This window comes from Paralichthys olivaceus, chromosome 13, assembly GCF_024713975.1.
Source record: "Paralichthys olivaceus isolate ysfri-2021 chromosome 13, ASM2471397v2, whole genome shotgun sequence".
Lineage (NCBI taxonomy): Eukaryota > Metazoa > Chordata > Actinopteri > Pleuronectiformes > Paralichthyidae > Paralichthys > Paralichthys olivaceus.
Genome location: NC_091105.1, coordinates 4,214,158 through 4,236,389, shown reverse-complemented (window position 1 = coordinate 4,236,389; position 22,232 = coordinate 4,214,158). Strand labels below are relative to the sequence as shown.

The 22,232-nt window shown below is 43.1% G+C and overlaps 1 protein-coding gene and 1 long non-coding RNA gene across 2 annotated transcripts in view; one reads left to right on the top strand and one right to left on the bottom strand.

Annotated features, from left to right (window-relative positions):
• The window catches only part of LOC138413589 (uncharacterized), a 49,460-nt gene that overhangs the window by 11,118 nt on the left and 16,110 nt on the right, over nucleotides 1-22,232 (top strand). The window contains exon 2 of the long non-coding RNA XR_011245964.1: nucleotides 18,293-18,355. This is a non-coding gene — a long non-coding RNA (uncharacterized lncRNA). The remainder of the gene's footprint in view (nucleotides 1-18,292; nucleotides 18,356-22,232) is intronic.
• On the bottom strand, nucleotides 212-13,440 carry LOC109633088 (soluble guanylate cyclase 88E-like). Its single transcript, XM_069537825.1, has 18 exons — nucleotides 12,912-13,440; nucleotides 12,626-12,672; nucleotides 12,282-12,460; nucleotides 11,271-11,403; nucleotides 10,612-10,786; nucleotides 10,098-10,189; nucleotides 9,213-9,470; nucleotides 8,965-9,109; nucleotides 8,253-8,378; nucleotides 7,644-7,764; nucleotides 6,859-6,988; nucleotides 6,355-6,501; nucleotides 5,324-5,470; nucleotides 4,953-5,109; nucleotides 4,646-4,755; nucleotides 4,176-4,265; nucleotides 3,399-3,517; nucleotides 212-2,712 (listed from the first exon to the last, which is right to left on the bottom strand). Exons 3-18 carry the CDS (start codon nucleotides 12,407-12,409, stop codon nucleotides 2,343-2,345), a joined length of 2,448 nt encoding a protein of 815 aa, XP_069393926.1. The 5' UTR covers nucleotides 12,410-12,460; nucleotides 12,626-12,672; nucleotides 12,912-13,440; the 3' UTR covers nucleotides 212-2,342.

The window sequence follows — 22,232 nt, the reverse complement described above, 5'->3', positions numbered from 1 at the left end:
TATATATGTCTTATGAATTAAGCTTTGTTTGAGCTGTACGCCATAAAACTCCCATCCTGTGAACGTCTGAGTGAAAAATAAACACAACTGAGGGTAAAACCAACATCACGACAACAAAACAATCAGTCAGCAAACATGTCATGAATTCAATGATTCATTCAGAATCAGGAAGTGACTGATTCCTGCGCCATGTGTTTATGTGTAGGTTTATCTGAATGGCAACCAGCTGTGCTGCTGAAGGGCGGCCAGTCAAAAAAAACAACAATCCTGACCAATGAACGCTGGAAGACCTTGATCGTTGTCAGATGTCGGGTCAGAGGTCACGCTGAGACCCAGCTGGACTCAGAGTTGTGTCTGCACAGGACCTCGGACCCACGAGATGGAAACACACCTGCCTCTTTGTTTTCTCAACTCCTCCTTCTGCAAGAAATTAAAGTCACAGTAAACTTTGCAACTGCAGAGAGAGGACTGTTACCGTGGCAACAGACAGGAAGTAGTGCTTAAGCGGTTTCCTGATGGCTTCCTCTTTATCGTGTAATGACATCGCACGAGGAAACATCAGCGAGGGAGCACTCGGCTGAATGTGTGTTTGTGTGTTTGAGGGGTCGATGGTGTGTGTGTGTGTGTGTGTGTGTGTGTGTGTGTGTGTGTGTGTGTTAGCTCTCACCTGTCTCACCTTCACACTGTACACAGCTACACATTTGCCTCTTTAGGTCATGAAATAATAAGAGGAACTTCAATTATGTCACTTATCTTTCATTAAGAGATCACACAGATCTGCCAGCCTCTGACCTCACACACACACACACACACACACACACACACACATAATGGCAGTGTGTTATCACCAGATGACTAAGACTGGAATAACCGACCTCATAACCGCTAAGGTCAGGGAATTGTGCCTGAAGATTTGGCGTCAGATTTGGACGTAGGATCTGGCGAGCTCAGGTGCTCTCTGTGCTCGTGGTGTCGTTCCTCTCGCAGCCCGGTGAGATCGATGGGCCAAGGAAGCATCCAGTAACTTTTGGAGCGTATTCTATTTAAGGGGTTGGATCCAGGAAATGGGCGTTTTTGGTGTAATGTGCTAATATCTATGAACATGAGAAATTTGCTGCAGATCCGTATAATGATCTGGAGTTATCTGATCTCAGTACATGTCTATGCAACATGGTGACAGTGGCCATGAACCCTTCTACATTCATCTGCCTTTATTTGTGTGTTTGTGAACATGATAATGCAAAAACTGCAGAAGTGATTTCCGTTACATTTTGCCAAGGGGTCGGGCCTGACCCGAGGAAGAGCTCACTAAAATTTGGAGCAGTTCTTCACTTTCAGTTTTTCACTTTCTTAAACATAGAAAGATAGAGCGTTAGCCTTGGTTGAAGTCTACCTTCTTGTTGGTTTGTTTGCCTCTGTAATCCCACAAGGATCATTTGACGTTGGTGGAATTAAACGCTATATTAAGTAATTAAATGTGTGCGTGTGTGCAGATTTTTTTTTCTTCTTCAGGACAATCTTGTGCAGGATTGCTCCGCCCTGGTGGGGGTGTTTGCTCAACTATTATTATAGTGATATTTCTGGTTTCACCTGCTGGGTCAAGTGTTTTGACCTAATTATAAAAATACAAAAACATTTGTAGTGGCTGTACATACAGTTTTATATAAATAGACACTGTCATACAGTGAAACAAATGCAGTCAGTTACATACAGAGGCTCGAACTCACGGAGACAATGTTGTGAAACTCTACGCTGAATGGCCATTCGTCTACTTTTAATAAAATACAACCTATCACGTCTATTCTCAGTGAATGAAATGAAGCATCCGTAATGTGGACGCTCTCCGGTCTTGGTCAGATAATGTAAACCCTGTAATCAGATGGTTTATTTTCATTTCCCAAAACATCCTGTCATTTGTTGTCATTATATATTTGAGCATTTTTCCTGTTGAAGTAAAATCAGTGAGATGGATTTCTTATCAAAAATACAGCAAATCGTGTAAAGAAAATCTGAATTAATCTCATCGTCGTCCTGTAGTTTAATGCTGAAGAACATCTTTTTATCCATTTGAAAACAGTGTAGAGGGATTTTTCTTCAGCTAACACCTGAAGTGTGCAGGTGAACTTTAGTGGGAAATCTTTAAAAGTTAACATTGGTGTTAAGTTTAAGTTGCCAAGAAACTCTTGTTTGACTCTCGGTGTAATAAAAGCCAAAATCTGTCCCACCCCTCGGACATGATGGAAAAATACAGATCGTCTGTAACCATTTGTCTGGCCCCTGATAAAACTTTAAACCCTCGGCGCATGGTGGCGTTGTCTCATCCTCTCACTGCGGCCTCCCTCTCACAGAATGGAGCAGGAGGCGCTGCGCATGGGCAGGTTGGTGGGCAGCTTGGCGTACTGCTGCCTGAAGCTGTTTCTCTTGATGTTGAGTAAAGGACCCGGGTTCTCCAGCCCGTCGGTGGGTGGCAAATCCTCCACCATTGCGGTTGCCTGGGGCACTTCCAACCTGGACACCTTGCTGTTCCTAGTCTTTTTGGCTTTCTCCTTGTCCTGGGGCTCGACCGAGGGACTGCGGGGCTCGTTGGGGGCCTCTTGTGGGGGCAGGGTTTCCTGGGGGAGTTCGGTTGGGCTCGGCTTCCTCTCTGCTTGCTCGTCACTGCTGGCGATGTTGAGGTTGGACGCCATGCGTTTGGTATTGGGGCTTGCGGAGCTAGTGCAATTACACATTATTTGAATTCACATTAGACATAAAGGCAACATTCAGACACAGTTCGCGTGTTGTCACGCTGCCTGAAATCTTACATTTTTAAATATGGCCCCATGGATTATAGGTGTAAACATCTTAAACCAGGAGTGAGCAAACTTTTTAGACGATGTAAGACATCAGATCATGTTTCTTATGGAAATTAACATGCTGCAACTGATGCTATAACAAATCTGGCATTACCAACATTTTCATGCGTTTTACTTAAATTTAATGTGTAAATGTCATATTTTTCCACTTTTGTAACAATTATGGCTAAAATGTGCTGTTTTTATTTTCTTTTTAAGTCGATTTATAGAATAAGAATGGATCTTGATGACAGGAATCAGCCATTTAGGGAACTGATATTAGGTTATACACTCTTAGTCCTATTCTCGTCTTATTGTGTTGTTTATTTAATTTGTATTCTCAACGATAAGTCTCAAACACTTGATGTTAGATGGAATCAGAGAGGTTCTGTGCTGTGCCAGTTTTATCTAATGATAATAACAGTGTTTGGATTCTGCATGACGAACAAACAAAAGCATCTTTCTTGCCGCCTGCGGCTGCACAGCTCTGACTGAATCAACAGGGGGCATCGTTCGTCCACACAGAACAGATGTGATCTTCAGACTGTTCTTCGGTCTACTCACCCATTAGAGCTCTTCTCCTCTGAGTCTTTCTGTTCGCCGCTGTAGCGCAGCTCTGCCGGGGTCTTGAACGATAGATCCTTCTTTCCTTTCAGCCAGTACGTCTTCATGTAGCCTTTACCCTGCACCAGGAAGATTAGTTACTCAAACAATAATAACAATCATTTTTGATTGCGCTGAAGTTGAACATAGATGAAATGACGGCTCGGTCTCCCCCTGGTGGCTGGCTGCAGCATAGGTCACAAACCCCACCATCTCCATGTTAGCAGATGGGACATGATACCAGTCCAAAGCAAACGTCAAATTCATTTTTCCAAAGATGGTTTCTGTCATTTGAGGTCGTTCTCATCACACTGATATAATATAGTTGACACACCCCGGTGTGAACAACACACCAGCAACAAGTGCAGCCCGGCCAAGAGACCGACTTGCGTTTGTTTGAGCTTGTGTATCAGCGGGACCTCGATACCGTGACGCCACTCCACAATCTCTGCACAGAGTCCGGCTCCAAATGACTTCAAAAGCACAAGATGGCGGCATTCCTAATTTATTTTTGCTTCATTCCTAGATAGTGCGAGGAAGTGGAGGCTTGTCGTCCATCTTTATTTACAGTCTATAATGAGTCTCTCATTCCGGGTGTCACATTTTAAAAAGATGACATGCTTCCTCTTAGAATAAAGTGCTAATAAACCTGACATGTACGGAATATTTCAATCAGTGATTTTGCTAAAAAGAAATGAGAGAAATTGATAAATGTTGTTTGTCAATGAACCTCCTCACCTTTACAAAGATTTTTCCCCTCTCCTCGATGATGTAGGGTTCATGTTCCAGGTGATCTTTGGTGGTTTGACTGATGTGAATCTGCATGCCCTGCTCACACACACACACACACACACACACAGACAACCACTCATTTGTATGTATATAAGTTACAACATTAAGCTCAGTGGTATCAAACCTGCACTAACCACCTCCTTCCTAATTTATCCTCTGTCCATAGCACAGGTTCCTCACACATGACATTACCTCCTATTACTGTAAGTAATGGAAAGCAAATTAAGCGATTAGCCAGTTGCATTAACTTAAAAGCAACATGCACGGGGGCGTCATTAGACAGGAAATGGTTTTCTGTAGTAATGACTGTGACGGAGGGAAATCGTGAATGTTATTGCAGTTATTTATTCTGTTGCCGTGGGTTGTTTAGCGCATTCGAATGTGCACCGGCTCGTTAAATATCTGAGTGTAGTCACCACTCCATTGCTCTCCATCCGCGAGGCCGTGTTCACTGTGTCGCCGAACAAACAGTAGCGAGGCATCTTCAGACCCACGACACCGGCCACCACCATCCCTGAGTGAATACCTGAGCGAGGGGAAACAAACAAGAGGATTTATTCAGAAAACACTTTTTACTGCTCCTGTGCTGACTGATGGAGATTGGTTGCATTTAGGTATTTAGCTCATCACTTTACATTTCCACCAGCATCTAAAATTCCAAGATAACAAAAGTGACAATAGAGAGAAATGATATCTTGTCCTGTATTTAGAGGGGCTGCTCACCGACTCTGATCTGGATGTTGTCCCCGGTGGACGGGTCTTTCAGGTGGTCGATGGAGCTCAACATGTCCAGAGCCATGTCACAGGTGTGGTGTGCGTGGAAGGTGGTCTTGTTGGGCACGCCGGCCACCACCATGTAGGCGTCACGGATCGTCTCCACCTGGAAACAGACGGTGACGGTTCGTAGGTACGATGAGTGTCAGTCGAGTGTTTGGACTCACCACAAATGATTCACACATCAGAAGGTGTTTTTCTAAAAGTATTCTTGTTGTAAGAAGTCGTCGTTTTTTGAAACTTGAAACAAAGTCGTGTGCAGATAGAGGCGTGTGCGTGTGTGTGCGTGTGTGTCTGTGTGTGTGTGTGCGTGCGTGTACCTTATAGACGTTGTGCTTCTCGCTCAGCGTGTCGAAGACGATGTAGATCTCGTTGAGCATGTCCACCACCTGCATGGGCGTGATGTGGATGCAGATCTCGTTAAACTTCACCACGTCGCTGAACAGGATGGTCACATCTGGGAACACCTGGAACAAACACACACACACACACACACACACACACACACACACACACACACACACACACACACACAGTAATACACAGGAAGCAAACACAGGTATATTCACTGTGACTCGTCATCAATTAGATGTTTGTTATGTTTTAGTGTTTCTCTGTGATATTAACAGTTTCTACTCATGTAGTTAATTATCTCCACCATAGAGGTTATGTTTTCACCTGTCTGCTTTTTTTGAGGCTTATTTCACATCTCAAAGAGAAAAATTCTTGGATCTCGATGCAAAAAATGAGTTTGTGCAATTTGGTGCAGATCCAAATACAAGTCTGGATCAAGTGCAAACACTACTGAACAGATTTTATTGAAACTTGGTGGATGTGATATTCAGGCCAAGGAAGAACCCGATACATTCTGGAGCAGATTTGATTAAAAAGGTGGAACCAGGATTTTTCTTTCACCGTCTTTCACAGATAACGTGTTTTTGCCATTTTTGTGAATTTCTCCCATTCAGTGCACTGATCAATGTGTGAGTGCAATCTGGTCCATGTAGAATGAGGTATGAGCTCGGCTGAGTTACCTCGGCCAAGGGGGTTATGTTAGAAGTTTTCTTTAACATTGTGAAACGTTAATAATTTATTGAGCTTTTCAACAACTGCTCAGATAACAAGTCATGAATCTAAATGAAAAATCTGTTACATTTAGAGGACTGAAATCTACGAGTGTGTGAAATCTGGTGCAGCGTGATTGAATTTACGATGCAACACATCCTGTGAGCAAAGTGGCCGTTGAGGTCACTGCATCATATGAACTTGGAACGCAGCATAAAAAAATCAGTTGGTCATTTGTGTGAGATCTTAAAGTTTGGTGGTCACTGTCACTATCCGGGTCTCGTACCTGGCACGTCTCCAGAGCAGTGATCCCCTTCCGCAGGCGGTCGGCCACAGCTTTGGGGATCATGGCGTACAGCAGAGAGTCGCCTCTCTTCTTCTCCTCGTCCAGCTTCTTGATGATTTCCTGCAGCTGAGCATATTTTTGTTGCTCCTGGAGGATTAGAAATGGGACAGAGGGGTCTACAGTTACAGTCTCACCTCTCTGAAAAAGAAATCCCTCTCTGCCTCCTTTTAATCCTTTTAATCCACATCCCTGCTGCATGACTGAAGTGGCTTTGAATGGGTGAAATCAATACTGGGGCAGAGTGTTCACCTGGGCTCACCTGCTCCACTGCTGCATGGAGAGAACTGGCTCCTCTTACAGTCATGTGCAACATTTGATAATAATGAATCACACTATTTATTAGAACTGCCGCCCTGGTCCAGATAAAGTTCCTCGTGTTGAGGCTGCAGCGATTCTCTTCATCGGGACACAAAAGATTCAGGGTTTTGTTTTTGTTTCCATCACCTGATCGAGAGCCAGCTGCAGCTCAGCCGACTGCTGCGTCCCGGCTAAAATCAGCTCTCTGCTGGAATCGTGCAGGTTCAGATCGTTCACGTAAACACCCATTTTAATCATGTCCTCCACCGTCTCTATGCTGCAAGAACAAGCAGGAGAAGTTTGGGTTTGACTTTGTTATCCACATTTAAATATTCATCAGTCGTTCAAAGATTATTCATTACATCTATTGTGAGTTAGGACGACCTGTATAGTTCAAAAGCATTTCATTCACTTATCTTCACATGACATTAACAAAATCATAAAATAATAAAAATAACCTTGTATATTTACCCCGACATGACTGACATTGTTTTTACAACAGCTGTGCTATAATCCTGTTTTTTTAATGATACAAATGTGCTCCATGTTTTAAATAAAGTCTTGATAAAACACCTTGTTATAGTTTTCTGACTTGCAGCTAAAATAACTTTCAACAAATATTTGTGCCTGGTTAAAATTACAAAATTATGAAATGTAAAAACAAGAGGATCAACATTTTTAAACTAGACAAAAATATTGGAGTCATCTGAAAGTGAAAGTTTATGATAACACGAAATGCTTAAGAAAGGAAAAACCCGACCCTTATAGTCAAAGGAGATGGAGACAATGGCAGCAGCATCACCTACAGTTTCAACAAGTTACTGCAGCTAATAATGGCAGCAATACTTTTTCTCCTTCATCATTTGCAGCTGTCATGTCGTTATTTGTATTTACAGTCAATGGTTAAAACACAGTGAAACCAGTTCTCTTACATCGGCGTCCCCAGGAAGATGAGGGAATCCCACTGGGGGACGTATTTCATCTGGCCCTTCAGATGCAGAGGTTTCTTCGGAGGCTCCCTCATGTCCTCGAAGATGGTCTCACTGCACTTTCCTGAGAGTAATCATGAAGGAAACGTTACACTGAAGATTGTGAGAGTGAAAACCACGTGATGAGGGAAGTAGATCTAAAAATGTGTCGTCTTATCGTACATTGACGTGGTGTCGGAACACGCCACCTCGAGTACACCTCAGAACGTGTTGGTACGGGTGTTCCTGACATCATCGCTTATAAAGCAATTGACATAATTTAACACTCAGCTCTAAATATAACGACGTCTTCTGTGAAATCGTCAAATGTTTCACTTGCAAACTGCTCGTCCGTCTCTCACAAACACCGCACGCAGCTTTTTAGCCCATACAGATATTTCAATGATTCATATGTCGCTCACACCCGATCCTTTTCACCTGCTTTCACAATGTGTTGTGTAAACTCTCTAAACGACTTCGCCGCTCGAGGTGCACGCGAATGTACAGTCACAACATGAGTGTAGGCGACACAGGAACTAACTAGAACAAGGTGGAAGTGTAATGTGCTCTGACCGGTGACGGTCTGGAAAGCCAGCAGTTCAATATCCTCCCCTCCAGAGTTGGCAGAGCTGTTGTACTGGGTGAGATTGCTGCTGTACTCCTGGTCCGTGCCCTTCATCTCCTCCACTGAGTTTGGCTCTGATGGAGGAAGAAGAGGAGAAAAATCCACATGAGCCAGGATGTGAGTTTAAAATGTGTGAATTACAACTTCACAGTCTGACCAACAGCAGAGGTTACTGCTGCGTTTTTAATTTTTCTCTCTTGCATCAAATTCAAAATGCGAATCAAAAAAATTCTTACATGCAACATTGAATTAAGAATATTTGTCAAATGCTCTTTAGGAATATTTTTAATTTGTTGCTGAAGACATTATTAGATATTTCCCATCTACAATCTGAAAACATATAAAAGACAGTTTGATATTTTAATTTATTTTATTTTCCTCTGTTCAGACAGTAACTTTGGACAAAAATGAGTTTCTGATGGGATATATTTGATTCCATTTGTTTGAAATAAACTTGTATTTAATATAAAGTGAAACAGGACAGAATAGACTGTGTGGAGCTAAAAATACTTTTTCAGACTCTATAGCGCCTCCTGCAGCTCCTCCTCGTCCCCGCAGTAAAGATTTGTGCTTTTGAGGGTTTCTGACTAATCTCACTGACACGACTCTGGAAACTTTGTTCTCGAATCAAGATGAAAAGTTAAAACATTTGAGTGGCACCTCTCTCTTCTTCCCTCTTTGCTTTCTCGCTCTCCTCCTTCTCCTCCGGCTCCTCTTTGTTCAGTTTGGGGATGTTGACCTTCTGTTTGCTCTCCACCACGGCTTTAGACATCAGCTCAAACACGTTGTTCAGATGAGTGTAGATCTGAACACGGGAAGAAGAAGGAGGATCATTGTGGATTTAGAAGTTAGTGAAGGATTTACGCTGAGTGAGAAGTTGGCAAAGTTGCGATCCTCTCTGCACTCACGTTGTCCCAGCTGAACTCCAGCATGGGTCTGACCAGCGCGAACTCCTCGTCGACCTTCTTGCCCTGGAGGTCAGAGAACACTTCCTTGAGGCCGTCGCCGATGCGGTACATGGTCATGTCGCGGCGGAAGATGACGCTGAAGGGGAACATGTCGAAGAAGATGCCGCGCTTCATCGGCAGCTTCTCGTAGCTCGGTGCCGTCTTCTGCTGCGGCATGCGGTGCTTGAAGGCCGCGTTGTCAAAGTTCATCTTGTAAACCTGCACGAAGAGGGAAACAACAACAGAATCTGAAATGTAGTTAGTGAGTATAAGACGTTAAACTGTAGAAAGAAGTTTTGTTTTATAACTTTTGAAAAATAATCAACACATTAATCAATAAAGAAATTAATTCACCAGCCTTAATGGCAGCGGCAGCGTGCCCACAAGGCCGAGACACGACTTTCATTCATCACGTCCATGAGCTTGTGATATTATGTATTAAGGGATTTTAAGTTCGACCTCTGAGGCTTGTTTGCAAACATTTTTAGAAAAGCTGTGAGGTGAAAAATCCCAGTCGTGCCGTGTTCCTGATAAGGTGAGATCCAGATGTTTTAGCAGCTGTATTTTCTCCTCACGGGACAAACTCTGAACCTTCTGTGACTCTCACGTTGGATCGTGGGCTAACAGTTATGAAAGAATCCACATTTCATATTTGATCCTTCTGTAAATCCTGAGTTTACCCAGAGTCTCAGACCAATAAACACTCATCTGCCTCCAATAAACACTTGTTGTTCGAGTGCAAACGAGAACTGTGCCGGGAGTCTCGTTGAAGGCCATGGAATAATTTCCAGTTTGATGGAAGCGACACAGACACCAGCTCCACTGACCCGTGACCTGAGTACGTACCACATATGTCATTTTCTCCGTCTCCTCTTTAGACAGGATCTCCACCTCGATGTCTGTGTTGTAGAACTGTCGTCCCACCTGAGACAGCTGCCCTGCAGGAGACGAGAACGACACACTGGTCAGGGATGTGTGGAGGTCAACTGCACTTATGAGGAATTCAGAGGATTGTTTAAGTTTAATTTCAGAGGAAACTGCAGCGGGAAGTAGAATCACTGCTTTGTGACTTTGTGGAAACTTTCACCTCCAGTTGCCTGGAAGCAAAGAAACACTTTGTAAAACACGTGAAAGCTGCAGCGTGTGTTGGAAACTGTTTCTTGATATAAAGTTAAGTTCTTCTGATTTCTAGTAAATGAAGCAAAACGAGCAAAAACACAGAGTAATTCCTCCGTAATGTTTGTACAAACTTAATCACAGTCAGGGTCACATGAGGAAGGAGCATATCCCAGCATGCAATGGGTAGAGACCCACACATGTACAGGGAGCGGGAGGACAGAACCCAGTTTCCTCCTCTTACCTTTGACGAACTGGGTGAAACCTTTGCGGGTGCTGCGGTAATGAAGCGTGAGGCTCGTCTCGCACTCCTCCTCCACGCAGAAGCTCGGCGGCTGCACTTTGGGGAAGGAGAAGCGAAAGTACTCGTGCAGGTTGTCCAGCTCGTTGATGAAGTCGCGCACATTTCGGCCCAACACCTGGAAAAGATGGCAGACGAGGCAAACACACTTTTTTAAAAGAAATAGAATTGCATTTGATGTTTGGTGTTATAGTATGAAATCTATTCTCATACATCTGGCTCTTCCTGTGTTTCTATGCACGTCTCAAATTAACATGAAGACGGTTACTTCATGTGCGGGGGAAACATCATCTGTTCATGTTTCATGTTGAGTGAATACACGAAACCTTTATTTACCCGTAGGGGATTTCATTTGCACCAGTTTTCAAAGGTAACGCTTTTTTACAGTTCCCAGTCAGATATATTTAGAACCGCTGAACCGTTTCTTATTCAATTTATTCCGAAATATGAAACTTCCCATGTGCCAGAGGGATTTTTTCCTTTCTTCAGCACAGGTGAGCTGGGTCTGCACTGAATCTGCATCATTAACGTGTAACCAGTCATATTAAATCAGTGTGAAGTTACTGCTCATATCTAAATCACAGGGTGGGGGGAGGGGTCACCTTGAGGATCCGCTCGTATCCATAGTTTCCGATCCTCTTCACCATGTAGACCCCGAAGGCGTACATCAGCTCATCGTGGGTCTTCCCCAGAACCTCGCCGGCGGCCTTTGCCAGTCGGAGGATCAGGTTGTCACTGAAAAAAGAGTTTTCTATTAACTGTTTGACCCAGAGAGATTTAAATGAAACTATATTTATCACTTTTGATTTAGAACTTTGAGAAAATAATTAAGACATTTATCAAAATGGAAAATATTTTACCAGCCTTAAGGGATCAAACAAGTTGCCCACAAAAAATGAAAACCTATATTTTACGAACGTGTTAATATGGCACTAATAATGTGGAGTGGAGTCCTCAGTCACATTAATGTTTACGTCTTAAGCCCATTATAAAGTCTTAATGGAGTTTGTGACATCGACATACAACAGTTACCAACTGATGACGACACGTGATCTGTGTTCCAGTGAAAACAAGATGGAAAAATATCGCAGAGTTATAGAACGAAAACAAACTCAAAACAGTACAGAAGGTTTTAAAATTCTGGTGGAAGCTAATGTTAATGTGAACATGAACATAAATAGTAAATTATGTTAGAAACTCATGTAAATTCCCTTTTTGAATTATTGTCATATCACTTGTGAATGGACTTGTTGTTTATTCAAAAGGACAGTGTCTTATTCAGACTATTCTCTTAATCTAGTTCATATCAGAATATTGGCGTCAATGTGAAATTCTATTCCACTTATGATTTATAATTTAATACCAGGTTAAAATGTCAGATTCCTTTTTACATATTTGTCTAAAAAAAGGCTGAAACATTTCTTCACGGCACATTTCATGCAACATTTTCAGCTTCCAATGTTGCATTTGAATTTGTCGTCGAGTGAATGTCTGTGTTATTGCATCTCTTTGGTGTCACAGTTCTACTTTGTCAGAAAATACAAACCTGCTGCTGTTCACACTGAAAACCAGCTCATGTCACAGATCTTCAGTAGAAACAAAAAAGCACCTACTTGTACATCTGATGTCTGACGAACTTGAGGTGCGGGATCTCCGCTCGGTTCTCGATCAGCCTCCACACATCCTCTCCATAGGATTCGTTAATGTAATCGTTCACTGCTTCCAAATACAGGCCGTACATCTTCAGAGGCTCGGGAAACCTCCAGACTGATGCCCAACTTTATCTGCTTCACTGAAGCAGGACCAGGGGAGAAATGTGTGAAACTCAGGCAGAGCGGTCGACGAGAGAAAAGCTCTAAAAATCTACGAGTCTTCCACAGAGATTAAAAGCCATCATGCTGCTTGTTTTAAAGTTTTCCACATGTAAAGGCAAAACCATTCAGCAGATGTGTTTTACCTGTGTCACACACAACCTCATGAAACCTCCTCAGACACCAGCTACATCTGAGGAAAGAGCAGGAAGGGACTGTTTTCAGGAAACAGCAGCAAGTACACCAGTGACAGAGCAGATCTGCAGCAGCTTCCTTCTACACTTACTGTAAAATCCCCTCACTGTGTCAAATACAAGCTACTGGACAACATCAAGCAGCTCATGATCCTCATATCTAAATCACTAAAGTGCAGTAAAAACATGTGAAATAAAGACAAAATGAAGAGCAGGGTGCAAAGAGAAGCCCCCTTACCTGCAGTCCCTCAGCGCTGTGTTATCCTGGGCTCCAACTGTGCGAGCCAGCGCCACAGCATCGCTCCCTGCTGAGAGCTTCCACCTGCAGCTGACATGTGCAGCTCTCCCCTGACACTTGTCTGTCAGGTCAACAGGTGACCGAGGCCAAAATAGCAGCAGCGAGGCGTGTTTGTGGCAGGTAGCAAAGAAAAGCCCCACAAGAAAACACAGCTCTCAACTCGGTGCACAGTTTATAAAGTGTTTGCGGAGACGGAGTCCGTGGGTGGTTGTTACTGTTTGAGGGAATTCCTTAAAAGTGTAATTGGTGTGTTGTGTAAAACTGAAAAACAGTGTGAGGATCATTATCGGGGAAACAGTCAAACTACAACTCATCGGGGTCATCAGCAGGTTTCTTGGCTAATTACTTCGCGTCATGTGCTCATTATACTAACACGCATGTGGAGTTTGAACGGTTTGTTTGTTGTTTTGTGGAGTGCAGCTCAATAGAAGTTTTCCAGAAGAGCCCGGCCGCCATTATCCAGTTCCATCAGCACAGGAGGAAACTTTGTGTGCTTTGACGATGGTGACGTCTCGTTCCTGCAGGAAAAACATTTTTATTACATAACCTGGCACATTTCTGATAAGAAACATTTCTTATCTTTCTTATATATATATATATGTGTGTGTGTGTGTGTGTGTGTGTGTACATATGTATATAGAGATATATAATAGAAATGCACTAAGAGAGGATATATACTGTTTACTCTTTATACTTTCTTTTATTCCTGAACCCCTCCCCTTTTCTTTTTTCACAGAAATAAAAAGACAAATTTAAACAACATAATATAAAAGCAATGAAACAAACAATAGTTAAAATACAAAAGCTGATGAAACAATGAAGGCGGGCGATAGGAAGAAATAACATTAGAGCACAAATACAAAATTTAAAATGTTACACGTTAAAAAAAATACAATCATTAAAATAAACTGTAAGATAAAAAATAAAAAGAAATTCAGACCCCAGCACCTGTCTTGATACTCACCATATCCACCAGGGGGCACTGTTACAACATCCTTGATTTATTGCTCATTTATCCACTAAAGGAAATGAGATGAAAAATTAATGTGAATAGTGACTGTGGCCTTGTGCTGAGGCCAGACAGGAGAGAACAGGCATTCTGTCTTTTTACCACATCTGTGGCCTTTTTATATCTTATACTTGTCCTTCCTCAAAGAATATATACGGATCTGATTCCTTTTCTCAGCTTTGAGGAAAAAAATACTTTAACTTCTTTTTATTTTCATATTTGAATCCTGCCCTGGAAGGTGAGGAGCCTCACACGTATCATGTAAAGGTTTAATTAAAAAAAACACTTTGAGACAGAATTATTTTATCCAGACTCCACTTTCCTCCTCACACCTACAATCCACCCGGGAACCAAACCACGAGAGCTGGCCTCTAATACCTGCTCTGAGTGCTAATGAGCTCCACTTCCTCCTCCTTCCTCCTCCTCCTCCCCCCTCCTCCCTCCATTTCCTTTGTCTCCGTGCTTCGCCAGGTGCCGTCGTCTGTCTGTAATGGGCTCTGGTGGCACACGTGGCCTGGGAGGTCCGCCGCTGCCTCTCAGCCCAGATAACAATGTGCTGATGGTGCCAGTCGCTACTCCACACAGATGCCGCGGGCGCTTTCATTAAAGACGCCGTGACTCATCTCCCTGCGGCCGCTGCCAATATTGCACCCCGGCCTTTCCTGCTTCCCACAAAGAGAGAGGTGCTGCGGCGTCCATTCATGTCATTTCTCAGACGCTAACAGGAAGCCCAGGAACACATCCCCTCCCATTGTTTGACACTAACAACACAAACACGCACACGTTTGGACAAATGAGCCCTGTTGTCCTGTCCCTCCACCACGCACACAGGGGCCATCTTTCCACTCCACCTGTATGTGTTTCCTCTCCGCCCGTCGCTGCTCGTTATCTGTTAAAGGAGTTATCAGGCTCAGCCAGGCGAACACGGCCATGATCCAATTTCTGGGGGGTATCGGGGTCCAATGGTGGAAACCGCGCACGGTCGGGCCTGCTCTGTTCAGGAAGAGACAGATATTATTTTCATATCGTCGAGGCGAGAAAGAGAGCTCACCATTCAAACTCCGGGACAGCGATTATAGCTTCAGCTCGAAGCACAAACTGGTTATTGGAGCGTTTTGGACTGGAGTCAGTTATTGGATGACGAACACACAAACATAAACTACTCCTTATTGTTTGCGAGCAGCCGCCGCCTGCAGATAAAACTGTAAATCCCTCCGGTGCAGCGGGACAGTGAATGGATGAATGTGTGGAGGAGCCGTGCTGTGACCCTGCGGTTGAATACTTAACGGAAGACTATGTGTTTCCCCTCCACCTCATCTCTCCATCCCGTCCGCCTCTACCGCAACAGAATACGCCATATTTCTCCAGCACAATCCCATGATACCTTGCTGTTATTGGATTTCCTGTAGACACAGCAGGAGGCAGCCTATAGCGCGACAGTGGCTGAATGCAAACAATGTCGAAGCAACTTATTGTGGGTTTATGCAGCAATCGAGGGCCTCTCTCTCTCTCTCTCTCTCTTTCTCTCTCTCTCTCTTTCTCGTTGTATTTATAGCTCCCCTCTGCGTCTCCCTCCCTCGCTGCTTCCCCCCTCTCCGTTTCCTTTCAGTTTCACCTGTCAGCATCTCTATCTTTCCCCAGCATCCTTTACTTCCACTATTCTTTTTTCCACTTTCCACTCTCAATCTCCTGTGACGCCCGCTCCCTCCTGCAGCCTGTCCCTCATTATTTAATGCAGCACTTTGGCGGCATCCGTCCACATCGTAGTTGTTGTTGTAGGTTGTCTCACGCCCGTGCGGCCATGTCTCACCTCTCCCTCGCTGCATTAGCTTAATTGAATCCTCCATCACCTCAAAGTAAAGTGTGTGATGTGGGGGGTCATCGGTGGAGACTCCGCCTCTGCATTGATTTCTTCAGAGTGAAGCGATGGAGCTAATATCCGCTGACCGAAAACTCTGCTCTCGCTCACTCCGTCTCTCTGCAGGGCCTTTTCAACTGCAGCCAGTGGAGGTACAGTGCTAACGCGGGTGTAGAAATGGTGTCAAATCCTAACAAAGGCAATTCTAGAGCGACGGATAGGAACAGGGTAGATTGAGAAGAAAGGGGGGGGGGTTTGCACACAGCTCAGAAAAAGAAAGGAAATTCAGGGTTCCACAGTCTGCATATAAATATTCCATTAACTTCAGCTGGCTCCATAACAGCACGGCAGGGCGGTTATGCATTCAGTGCCTGGAATCTGAAATGAAATTATTGTGGAGCTGGGAGAAGGGAGGAGGAGGTGGAGGTGGTGGTGGAGGTGGTGAAATAGCCGTTTCCTTTATTCCAATTTTCTCCTCTTCCCTCTTTCGCCCCTTCGCCTTATCACAGGTGACACTAATCTAATTTCAGCTCAGCTTGTGACGGCTCTAACGTGGTTAAGTTCCGTGAGTCCGCCCCCTCGTGCAAACACAAACACGCAAAGTGACTCGTGTGCACCCCGAAAGGTCACGTACAGTATCCAAGCGTACACATCCTAGGTTATCCAGATGTGCACGGACATCAAACCCTGACTGTACTCGATCGGGGGTGACCTGGAATTTCTTTTTTAGAGTTAAAAGCGTAAACTGAAAGACACTGCAGCAGCATATCTCTTCAAAACCAGCCGGTGTAAGCCACACATGTTCCGCTCAATTATCGAAGCTCAAAATGTCCTGCGAGAAAATCTTACAAAATAAAACCAAAAACATCTGAATGGCTTCATGTTGCTTTGGATAAATTGGAAAAAAAATATTTATCGGGGTATTTAACCTAAAACTACATTTTGGGAAATATTCTTGATTCAAGGTCGATATATTTGATTGTATTTGTGTTTTCTTTTTTCGTTATGTAATTGATAAAAACTTTTTTTTAACATTATTGTCTTTAAGGGTTTGAACATTTTAGGAATCACTGCAATGTTTTTTCCATCTTTTTCACACCGTGATATCAGTTTCTACATCCGGCTCTGCGCTGTCAGTCATTCTGCATCATTACCAACAATTCCACAAAAAGGAATTGTGGTGACCTACAGGACTAGAAGGTCGTTGTTCGATTCCTGTATAGAGGCAGGATTAACAATGTGTGTAGTGAAACCCACTCTGATTAAATACAGGTTAGTGAAAAACGATATTGTTGCATCTGGAGTAAATCTACATGTTTTTTTAATTCATCTGTTTCCGTTCACGTTGGTTAAAAACTGGTTTTATAGGTTAGAAAACAAAGTCTTTCCATTTACTCTCGACACAAAACATGGCTGCGTTGCATCAGTCTCTTGGGACGGCTGGTGGAGAAATTAGTCTCTGTGAGCCTCCATGATGGATTCCTCTCCGTTTGATTATCGAACGTAGGTGCAGAGTCGCGAGATTAGAAAAAAAAATCTCTCGGCTGTTTGATTATGAGTGACTGACACCAAAGCCTGATTTTTACTATTGATGTTTTAGAAATGTCATTGTTGTGGCTGAGAATGAAAAAAAAACAAAAATACAGAGAAAACAATCACACTGAACAGAAATGGAGTTTATGAAAGGTACTATCCAGTGACGGCTTTTCAAAGTCTTCATTTTGACACGTTGAGACACAGTATAAAATAATATTATTAAATACTGTGACACCTAAAACAACCATTGAGTAAGTTGTCCAAGCGAGGACGACCTGAAGATGTGATCTGAGACACAAACTTTTGAGAGACGCTGAGAGGTTTCTCTCTGAACAGGAAATATGATGAAACTGTCACAACATCCAGGTTACGTCGCTTTGGTCTTTCTCGGGGCGGCTTTGTCTCAAACTCAGGTAGAGCGGGAGGGTCAGCGGTTCGATCCCAGTCCTTTCCCATTACTCGTGGAGAATAGATACGAGTAAATGGGTGAAAGGAAAAAAAACCCCAGCTTAGAGTGGCCATCAAGACGGAAAAGTAAATATATACAGACTCTCTACCATTTCCCTTTTTACGACAACATCAGCCCAGAAAGAGACACAAAACTTTGTTCCCCGGGACCAAGTTGGAAAAAGTTCTGTCGTTCTGCCTCTCTGGAAAGTTTCAGGAGAAACAGCTTTAACGACATAAGTGGAAGAAGTTTGGCGTTCCTTGTCAGAACGAGTCCAATGATCGATCAGCAAAAACACATGTGGCCACTAAAACAGATGGTTTCAGTACCTTTAAAGTAACACGCGTCCAACTTCAGCCGTGCCGTCCAGAATTGCTTTTAACCTTTTAAACTTCGATGACCTCGAGTTTTCACTCTCTCATCACTGTCATGTTTTTACTGAACTCTGCTCCTTTCATCTCTGTTTACAGAAAACCCAGGATCCTAAACATGTGGTCCTGAAACTGCATCCTCAGAATCACCATGGCGACCTGGTGAGTGCTTTTTGTCAGGATCTGTTTCAGCATAATTAAAGATGCCATGAAAGCGTTGTCTCTGCGAACAAGGCGTTACAGTGAAGTGGATGTGACGTGAGGCTGCAGACAGATGCTGCTGTGTCACACCTCCACCAGGCGCGAGACATGACGTCACTGCGGTGAAATCAGGACACTGAGGGCGGACGTGATAAAAGAATAGTAATTTACTATCAGCACTTTATTCTTCTGCTTATTTCATCACTTTTCTCTCTATGGGTTTTGGCATTAACTGGCTTTTATATGTAATTTATTCGTCTGTCATCTGCCAGCGCTGATTTTTATTACGTGAGTAAAACCACAGGGCAGATAATTGAGTCCATTGTTAGAACTGCTGCAACAATTCTGTTTTGATTTTGAGTTTAAATCACGTGGAATTTCACAGATGACAACCTTTCAGTCTCTTTTGTGAGACGATTCGTAAGCATCTGTTCTCAACCTCCCTTTGTGAATCCTCAGCAGTCGTGGATGTATTTCTGCTTCTGTGAAGTGGTGGTCAAAGAGAAAAGTTTTTTATTTTAGTAACTTGAACAAGTGCTGATGGAAGCAGTTCTGCAGCAGTTTCCTCTTCCAACGAGTGGTTTTACAGTGACCACGCAACACAGGAAGCCGAAAAGACCGCAACAAAAAGATTTTAAACTCTGTCTCCGTTTGTAGTTTGTCACTGCAACACATGCATAAACTTACAGAGGCACACACACACACACACACACACAGTCAGCCTACATGCATGTACCCTTCAGCACACATCAGTGAACATCCAATTTCCCATTCGTATTCTCCAAGTTTCCACTGGGAATTGTTCAATTGTGTTTTTTTTTTCTTTCTCTCTGCTTTAAAAGTAACGCCTGTGGTTTTTGTGTAGTTGGGTAGCGATGTCTAAATGGGAGGCAAGGTCACAGAGTCTTTGTCAAGATGCTCCGGAGAGAACGCACCAAGAAAACAAATGGTGGCGAAACAAAAAAGCCAACATCACCCTGCGCAGCAAGGGAGGTAATTGCATCAGAAAGTGGTAATTTAAAACAGGGTCGCAGCTAGGCTGAGGTGGTCCTGCTCACATGTGTGTGTCTTTGTGTGTGTGTGTGTGTGTGTGGTATATCCTTTCAAAAACACAAGCCTCCAATGACGAGGCCGTGGAGTCGGCTTTGTGCGCCGTAAATCATTCACACAACAACACGGACGAGCCTTGGTGATCATGGCTGAAGAATTGTTTGCGCTGAAATAATGGATGAACTTCACTCTCAGTTTTAACCACATTTGTCACAAACTGTCATCTGGCACAGCCTGAAACTCAGGAATTCATACTCGTGGGTCGATGATGGTGGTAATGAAATGCTTTATGGGTAATAATGGGCTCCACTCGGTGCTCAGACGCTTTATTATTTCAGATACCATCAGCAAGATATTGGATTATCTAACTTTAGCATTTCTACTTTAGTTTGTTTAGTTGATAAGAAACTGGAACTTTTCTGAATCAAACAAAACTTTTTCTTTCCGAAACCTGAAGTTTTGAGTCTCGCCGATGACCAACGAGGCGAAACATGATGATGTGACATATTCGTGTTTTGGATTCTGATGTTAGTCCCTCGCAGAGAAAGCGTAAGAGCTTCTCCCAACACTTAAATATTCCAAAATTATACAGAGCGAAATAATCTCATTTTAGATCTACACTTTTGTTGACAAGGGTCTACAAACAAAGACGCTGATCTTTCCGCAGCAGAACGTTTACGTCATGTCCTGCAGCCCTCTGCTTAATGTTCCCCACATTGTCCTGTTGTTGTGAACTGCTGCATTCTTCATAGGTGAAAGACGAAACTCTTGAAAATGTCTAGACATGTCTGAAAACAGCTATATATTGGAGAAAAGGCAAGTGGAGCAATTACGCCACTCACAGTAGTCTTAGTACACTGCAGCCATAAAGCAATTTGTGATTCAAGCAGTAGACATCCTTCATTTTCCCCCGTAAATGGGACTCTCACCACTGTTATTGGAACCATTAAATCCTCCTCAACCCACAGATACTGCAAAACAGTCCAGGCACTCCGTCTGCATGGAGATCATCAACGCAGGCAGCAACTCTGGGACGTCAATGAGACAAATGCGAGTTGAGAGAAAGTAAATCACAGCATATGATCACAGAAAAAGAAGAATACATTAAATATCATGGAGGCTGAACCAACTCAGTGTTTCTGTCTGAGCGTACTTGAAACGGGGCTCTGCAGACCCCCCCCTCCCCCCAGCACGGCGGTGGGTGGTGAAGCCCAGCAGTGTGATCTGGGACTGGATCCATAATCCTCTGTCTCTCAGAGGACGAGTCTGGAGAGCAGATGATCGTCTGCACGCTGTCCCTCTGCAGTGTGAGGTCTCCTTATCGTTTATGACAGTGTGCATCAGCATCTGCAGGAGACTGACACCTGGCAACACACACGTTCGCTGAAATGTCACTTTTACTTAAGTTTATGTTCGGATGCTGCACACGACAGGATTTTAGACTCATGACCCATTTTGAAGACGTGGGAGACCACAGACATAATGACACATTTCACAGATCTTTAATCTTATAATCTTCACACACACACTGGACCATTTAATCACACACTTGTTGTTTGTGGGAAACCATTTCACAGTGATGATTCCAGAGACTTGAAATCTCACAGAAACTCGCAATATTTTTTCTTCTTCAGTTTTTTTTAATTTTATGGCGGGTGTCAAAAGACCTTCAGGTGCATTACTGCCACCTTCTGAACTGGAGTGTGGATCACTCGCATGATGGACCAAGGTCGTGTTTTCGGTTTTGCAGCGATTGATTTGTATAATATGTTTATATTATTATTATTAACCCTCTATGTGTCTGGACTTTAGATCTGTGGATCTGCAGGTTATTACCAGATCATGGCTGGTGACTGACAGGAACTGGTGTTTACATGAAGCTGTATATTTTCATGTATAACTTCAATATATTCCCCTTTGTTTTATGAACTGATGATCTCTGTCTTGTTTTAATTGCATATTTTTTTTATCTCCATGTTCTTTCTTGAGACGTACATTTGTTACAAGGAGAAAAGCCTTTTTATTGTTGTAAAATTTGAATTAAAATCTCGTGATGCTCTGGGTTTATGTGCAGATATTGACCCTTTCTAATGTATGGGTTTGTTGGTGTGCCAGCGAAGATAAGACGCTGCTGTGAGTTCTTTCAAGTGTGTTTCAGTGCATCAGTTGCTTTGGATGCTGACGAGTCAGCTCTCTGCCAAGTGTTTGGGTCTTAGTGGGAATCTCTACACGGGAGGTAAATGGATTCCAGATTGTTGGTTTCATATGTTAAACTCATTAATGAGGTGCCTGCCAAAGAGCAGACATGCTTCTCTGTGTACACGCTCCATATGTACAATGTGGAGGTAAATGATAAATGAAGATGTTGAGCAGTCAAGATATTATATTTTCCTTTTTTTTTTTTTACAAACCATTATTCCTCATTGATTTTAAACCCAGGGGCTGCTACACTGAACATGTATTTATACTAATATTTTGCACATGTACTGCAGATAACATGCAGCCTTTATTTGGAATGAATCATAGTACACGAGAAATCACATTTTATAAGCAAATATTTTCTGTTGTGCATGAGAAAAATACTTCCTCTCTACATTTAACAGAAACCTGTCTTACTTAGGGTAAATGTAAATATTAATTTTAATGAGCAAGCTGCTCACCTCACACAGAAGCTCAATCCAGGGGCCACATCCTTCAGAGGATGCATTTGGAGGTCAGATGCGTCAAACAAGCTGGTGAGGCAAATAAGAAATCCCTTATAGATCAGACCATCTCATCTGGGTTCTGC

Bases quoted from the DNA above. Each gene is read 5' to 3' on its own strand.
- LOC109633088 (XM_069537825.1), bottom strand. From the start codon at position 12,409: ATGTACGGCCTGTATTTGGAAGCAGTGAACGATTACATTAACGAATCC. The intron at 10,787-11,270 runs GTGACCCCTCCC...CATCTTTTCCAG, and splicing joins GATACGAGCGGATCCTCAAG to GTGTTGGGCCGAAATGTGCG. The intron at 8,379-8,964 runs GTGCCACTCAAA...TTCCTCCATCAG, and splicing joins AAAGAGGGAAGAAGAGAGAG to AGCCAAACTCAGTGGAGGAG.